The following is a 7488-nucleotide window of genomic DNA, read 5'->3' on the forward strand; positions in this document are numbered from 1 at the left end:
GGACTAAATTTTTTTATAATTATAACAAAAAAAATTCAAATTATTTTATAAAAAGAACTAAATATTTGCATACAGTCATTTTTTTAAATTTTTTTTATATGAATTTATGATATAAAAGTGAAGTAAGAATGAAAAATAGAAAACTAAAAATAAAGTAAAATGATACAATCAGATTCAAATCTTTGGAATTCCTTAGTTTTTGCTTTGTGTTTTTTTCTATTTTTATTTCTTTTTCCTTCATCCTCACACGTTAATTATGAGCTTTTCCTAATAACAACCATAATTTCCAAAACATCCTCTTAAATTAGAGTTAATTTCCTTTCTATTTCTCCATGTAATATTTCAAAATATCCCGCCTTCTAAAAAAAATCACTCCATTTAAATAATTATCATTATTCTCTATAAATTTAGGAAGAGTATATATGGAACAAACTATAATGACTATTTATGGAACAAACTATAGATGACTATTTATGAAACAAAATGAATGAATTATTATTTAAAAATTATACTTTAATTTCGACATTACATGGATCCATTTTTTTTCATACTTTTTTTCTTGACAACTCTATGTTTATATTTTCCTTATTTCTCTTTGTTTGTTATAGTGTTTTTTTTCCCTCGTAGTACTCCTTGTACTTCTCATTTTGTCAATTCCTAATTGTATGCAAAAAATCCCCCAATATCGAAATCTCATATAAATTTAAAATATTTCAATAGGTCAAAGATGGACAACATACAAGAAGAAAAATAGCTACATGGAATTGAAAAAAAATTAAATTAATTGTAGATTAAGGCTAAAAACTTCTTCAAAAGTTCCGATTCCTGCTTCTTTCTTCTTCTTCTTCTTCTCACACTCGAATATCAATGAAATATTATATGCTTAGTGAAAATATTTTGAAATGTATCATGAAATATTTTTGTATAATGTATTGTTGATCAAACATTATTACATGAGCACAAGACTGCTCCCGTGCTAATGCTTCGAGCTTACAAAATAATTTTGAATTGTTATGGCCTTATCTTTTTGGCCTCATTCTTTCTATTCTACCTACTTCTTGCAAAAAGTTTAAATTTGTTTCATGTAAAGGTGAGAAGTGAATACATATTGTAGGCCTATTTATATTGGAGTAGTTGTGTTTAAATCTTAATAGTGCAAAACTTTCGAATTCTATAATTAGGTAACAGAGAATTAATAATATAATGTTGTAACTCAAAGAATTCATTTAAAGAAAAATAAAAAGTCTTTTATCGGGTGAGTTATACTTTTTAATATATCATGGAGAAGAGCAAAAGTTTTGAATTAGGATAATGGAATAATATTTTTCTGAAATCGTAATTCTCTTTCAATTCTCAACTACCGTATATATTTCTCTTTCCTTAATTATTATTAAATTGTAATTAAACCTTTATTGAAAATAAAGGATAATTTTCTTTCCATTATGGCGATTTGTAATTAAACCTTTATTTCCATGAAGGAAGATTGTCTTTACATTACGGCGATGCAATTAATGCTATACACATTAAATATAATATAATAAAGCATATTGTATTTAGTATGAGAAAATAATTTAAATATTTGAGATAATAGATAAATAGGAATTCTGATTTCTAAGAGGTGCCACATCATCGTTTTCACATTTAGCTTTACATATATATATATATACGTCTCAACATTAGCTAGTTTAAAAATAGAGTAATTAATTAGTTTATTTTTTTGCAATTATAAAACAAAAACAAGACTTGTGGTCATGAAAACACTTGCATGATTTATTGATAATATATATTACTCCAATTGAATTTGACTGTAAAATCAAGTTGCCATGGGATCAATATCTGACTACTTCAAATCATTGTATTTCTTGGAGACCGTGTACACTTGCATATACCTTTTGTAACAAATGCGTAATAACTAAATACTTTGTTGTATGTTACTAATAACAGAAAATAAATTACACAAGGACACTTCCACGAGACGATATTAATTGGGAAGCCTTTTGAACGTTCACTTAGTTGGGATGAGAATAGCTAGAATTTTCATATTTTCCTCTCCACCTGTTAATTATTAGATCAAATGCAAAATTAATAACTAATTAAATAGTAATATTGCAAAATCCATTGTTCGATAAAATGCAATATATGACTTCAGTTGTACCTATATTCTTCTTCTTCTTCTTTTATAGGAATTTGAAGTTCCAAGTCATGATCTTCGAATGGCTTAAAGATTAAGTCAAGTTGATCATCATGCACTTTGTCAAGAGTTGAAGGGTTCCACTATATATAAATGAAGAGATATATTTTAATAAACACATTAGCATATCATTATTCAATATTGAGAAATACTATTATGTATTTAATACTTAAAGAAAAAAAGGTGCATACCTTTGGAGACTTATCCTTGTCAATTATCTGCGCCCTTATGCCCTTCAAAAATAAAAAAATATCAATGAACTTTAAATTAGAAATCGAAAATTAAGTGTACTTCTACATATCAAGTACATAAGATTGAGTTTACTTAAAAGAATTTGTAAACTTACCTCATAAAAATCACCAGATATTATAGCTCGTTGTATGTTCATTGAAATTCTGAATTCTCTCCTCAAACATTCAGATATAGTTTGTGTCCTTCCTTCTCGTATCTAAAATATAATTTAGGAAAAAAGTAAGGTTTTTTTTCTTTTTGTCCGTAAAGTATATAGAGTTTGGAGCCGCTTGATAAAGTTCCTATTCTAGTTTAATATAAGCATAATAAATGACTTATTACCGATCTCAATGTTATTTTTAATGCGATTGGAGATGCTTTCTTTAGGGTTTTAAGCACTGCCATAATCCAATCATTTCCTTTTCTGCTTGCCTCAGCTTCCTGAAAAGTTAACCATACAAAAAGTTATGCTATGAGTCACATCAAAATAAATTTATAAAAAATTGAATTTTTAACTTAGTATGCAATGATTATTGATACAAAATTTTAAAAGTATCATGTAATAATAAATTTGAAGAAAGGAGTAGCTTCTAATAAAAAAAGTAATTCTTACAAATGATTCAATAATTTCCTCCACAGAATCCTTGGAAAAACACTCATTGATTATGGACAACCTACACGTAAATTGGAAAAAATAAAAATGTTACTCTTAATATCTCATCTCAAAGAAATAGGTCAAAATATAATAATTTAATTATATGATACATTACTTGTTCAAGATACTTCTTTCATCAATGTGAATATTTGTGGAAAATTCATTGATAACAGATCTAATAGTATCCTCATCACCACTTTTTATGCTCAACAAACGTTTCTCTAGCTGAAATAATTTCTGACATTTGAAAAAAAAATTATAAGCAAAAGAGATATTTCGTGGCAATATCATATTTAGCGGCAATTCATGAGTCATTATATTTAGAGTTGCTAAAACCTTTAGCGGCATTTATATATATAGAGTGTTGGTTATAAATATATTTATATTATATTATTACCGCTAAATATAAAAATTTGGTATTTGTTGTAGTGTATGGTGAATATCTGAAGGAAAGGAAAAGCTTAGAGATAAACCTGTGAAGGAACAAAATGAGTGGCTAGTCCAGCAGCAACCACTTCTTTACCCCTTAGTTTTTCTCCTGTTAAGCCCAAGTATTCCCCTACGTATATACATACATTTAATTAATTAACATATTTTTGGAGAGGTTTTCTTTTACTTGTATCATATTATTCGGTATTAATATACGAGGTAGGAGTCAAGTCCAGCGCTTACCTAGTCGACCTGGAAGACGCGGAAGCATATATGAGAAGCCGCAGTCTGGGTGGAACCCTATATTTGTTTCAGGAGTGGAACTAAACTGTAAAGTTCGATCAACAAAAATGTTAGACAACTTGAAATTAAATATCGACTTAATTCGTATAATTAGGTCATTTATAAGATAATTATACGTAAATCAGATATATGTACTGACCGCTTTCTCAGTAGCCACAGAGAATTTCATTGGAGCCATCAAGGATGCACCCCCACCCACAGACATTCCATGGACAAGAGCAATATGTGGTTTCTTGTAAGTATGAATGTGATAGCAAAGCCAATACATTCTATAAACACCTTCAAGGCAAGAATCCCCTTCAAATAATATACATGTATACTCATGAGTTTAAGTGGACATATAGCAATTAATTAATAATTCAATAATTCTAACATATAATGAAAAAAATAAAGGGAAAATTTAGAACTAGTTACTTGTGTTTCGTCCCTCATAGAACATATGCAAATCCCCACCAGCAGAAAAAGTGCGACCAGCTCCCTATATATGTGCAAATTAATGAGAATTTAAAATAAAAGGTATAGTACGTCAAATCAGACACTTAAACATGTATATATTGAGGAGAAAATACATAAATCTCTCTAAACTTGGCCACATAACTTATTCTAGCACTTAAACTACACGGTGACTAAATATCCCCTTAACGTCTTTCAAGTGATTTAAATATCACCTTAAGGGGTGACATTATAGAGAGTGAATATACTCTCCTAAAAGCACGTGAAAAATGAGAAAAAAAAAGTTGAATTTTGTAAACGTACACATGGTCTTTTTTTATTGACCAATATATAACTAATATTTTTAATAGTTTTTCTTGATATATTAGTACCTCTTTAAAAAATATTTAAATTTTCTTATTTAGAGGTAATGTAAATTTGTGGGTCCCCTTTTTAAATTTTGGTAAGTTTTTTTCTTTTCATTTTGTTGTCTTTCCCAATGCACCTCTTTTTCCATTGAAATACCTCTTCCTCCATCTTCATCCCCATCTCTATCCACTATTTTCATTATACTAGTCCTTTAATAATCTGTAAAATTTAATACCAATGTCATTTTATTGACGTCGATTTCATTATATATTATTTATTTCAATTTCACAAATATAAACTTTCTTGAATTTCGAGTAACCCATTTTAATTTTCTATTATTTTATAATGCAAAAAATATGAAACTATCTTCTTCTCTTTTTTCTAATCAAAGTGTGACCAAGCTGGTCACATTTTTATAATATAGAAAATAAAAGAACAAGTCACAGTTGGTTAAAAAACAAAACCGAAATCTGAAAATGGCCCAAAGACAAATCCATCTTTAGACATTTCTAGATCAATTCAGATATTTCTCATAGAATTTATAGTTTTTTGGATCAATCTTCTTATGTAATCTTTATTTCTTATTTGAGTTGTCAAGAAAAAATTGACTTTCAAAAAATGCATTCTTCTAGAGGACAAATTCATGGAGAGAGTTCGAAGAAGATAATGTGAATACTATAATGAATTTTCTTTCTTTGAAGTTATTTAAAAATAATTGTTGAATAGTGAAGAAGAAGAAATGAAATTATTGAAGGTTGAAATGGTAAAAAACAAGGAAGAAGAAAGAGAGTGGGGGGGTGGGGTGGGTGGGGGAGGGGTATGCATTTATAAATTAATTGATTGATGTAATTAATTTTAAAAAGTGTTAAAGAAAAAATGGTGAATAAGTTAAAAAGAAATAAAAATTAATGACGTGATGCCTACATAGCTATGATGTGGCGCTTATGTGGCTATGATGTGGCGGGTGAGAGTTGTGTTATAATCTTAGGGTGATATTAAATTCACTTGAAAGATGCTAAGAGAGATATTTAAACACCCGTGTAGTTTAAATGCTAAAGTAAGTTCTGCGACCAAGTTTAGGAGGGATTTTATGTGTTCTCTCATAATTGAACAAGTAGATACACACGTTCTACATAATAATTTGCGTGTCCTACATGTATTATGTCACATAGGACGTGTGCACATCTAAAATTGGAGGGCATATATGCCAACTAATACCAAATTAAAAGGGTATCATGGTAAAGCAAGATAGATACTTCTTAATTAGTCCTTACCTTGATAATTACAAAATCAGCATTATCATCTTTCTCATATTTCTCAAAGTTCTGCCCGAGCGTTAATGCCTAATATAAAAAAAAAATTATAATTAATTGAACATGCAATAGCCATTTTATAACTATACATATATTTTTATCATAATGTATAAATATATATACCACTTCGCCTGATAAATAATTTAAATGGTTAGGCCGATTCAATGTGAGCATTCTGGCGCGGCCGATTTCCTCAGGGACAACAACCTAATGAGAACCAAAAATTAAGCTACATTTAGACCGGAGATCGATATATATATATATATATTTTCTGACATTAATAAGATATTTTTGTAACGTTGAAATTACCTCTCTATTTTGTCTCAGTACTTTTTGAGGCATTGGAAGCATTGTGCTGCTACTGGGAATATATATTATTGCCATAGTAGTACTACAGAAAACGAACAAGTAATTGATAACTCTAATTAAAAGCATCTATAATAAAGTTAAAATTCGCGATAACAAATAATTGGGTGATTAATTTCACTTACCAGATTAACCAAAATATAATTCTCAAATTTTATTTCTGATAGATAGTCTGGAAGATATGAAATATTAAGTTGTTGCTCTAACCTTGGTTTCTCTAAATTTGTGTATGGGAAAGGGACTTTATATATTGTTACACGTGAACAATTATTAATAAAATTATATTCTCCCTCACTCTCTCTATAATGTGAAAGAATCATTGTAATAGTATTAAACTTAATGAAATCTATTAATTTAACTCCAGCTTAATTAATCATAATAATTGAAAAAAAATCAGCTATAGAATCCTTCATAATTAAGTTAATGATCTAAAAAATGTCAACTAAACTTGACGTGAATGGAACAAATGATCAAATCCTATTAAACAATAGAGAGAAAAAAGTTGGCTAAAGTGATTGGGAATAAAAAGGCAGGGATTGGGTGTTGTTCGGGGTTGGGATGGTCAAGAGGCGGGGATTGGGGACGTGAGAAGGAGATAATAAAGTTTAAATATCACTTAGGAAACTTGTTTTTCCTAATAGACTTTCATTAAAACGTTCATTTTTCTTATTTGCGGAACCACCTTAGACAAACAGTGGTTTGATACCCATCTTGGCCAAAAAATTATCTAGTGTATGTAGATTAAATATGGAAAAACTACATGTATAATTAAACATACTTTACTACCATATATACTATTATTACCTATACATTCAAAATCTTACGTATCTTACCACTAATTAAGAGTTTCCTACGTATTTTACACTTAAATACATGTACTTTTGTTACAAAATACACAAAATAGGGAGAGAGGCGAGCGGGATTGGGAGGAAAGTGAGCGAGATTCGTATGTTTCCTAGATACACACTAGATACACGTATTTGGATGTATCTGGAGTGATTCACATGTATTTGGGCTACCAGATACACATGAGAGAGGTGAGCGAGATTTGCTATGCATCCCAGGTAATGCGAATCCACTTGGATACAATGTATATAGAACAAATTACACTAATCCCATGTATACGGGATACATATATCTAGACGTATCTGGAGGTACAAAAACCTGGTAAGATACATAATATAACAAACTAGAATGTA

At 29.1% G+C, this 7488-nt stretch overlaps 1 protein-coding gene across 1 annotated transcript; it reads right to left on the reverse strand.

Moving 5' to 3' along the window:
• Window positions 1-2009: 2009 nt before the first annotated feature.
• Window positions 2010-6307, reverse strand: LOC125877282 (3-hydroxyisobutyryl-CoA hydrolase-like protein 5). The gene is made up of 14 exons (XM_049558623.1): window positions 6233-6307; window positions 6047-6130; window positions 5885-5953; window positions 4224-4287; window positions 3949-4106; window positions 3750-3834; window positions 3551-3636; window positions 3193-3314; window positions 3036-3096; window positions 2765-2863; window positions 2538-2639; window positions 2383-2424; window positions 2156-2274; window positions 2010-2055 (listed from the first exon to the last, which is right to left on the reverse strand). Exons 1-14 carry the CDS (start codon window positions 6305-6307, stop codon window positions 2010-2012), a joined length of 1212 nt encoding a protein of 403 aa, XP_049414580.1.
• Between the last annotated feature and the right edge of the window lie 1181 nt (window positions 6308-7488).

The sequence above is a fragment of the Solanum stenotomum genome, chromosome 9 (assembly GCF_019186545.1).
Source record: "Solanum stenotomum isolate F172 chromosome 9, ASM1918654v1, whole genome shotgun sequence".
Taxonomy (NCBI): Eukaryota; Viridiplantae; Streptophyta; class Magnoliopsida; order Solanales; family Solanaceae; genus Solanum; species Solanum stenotomum.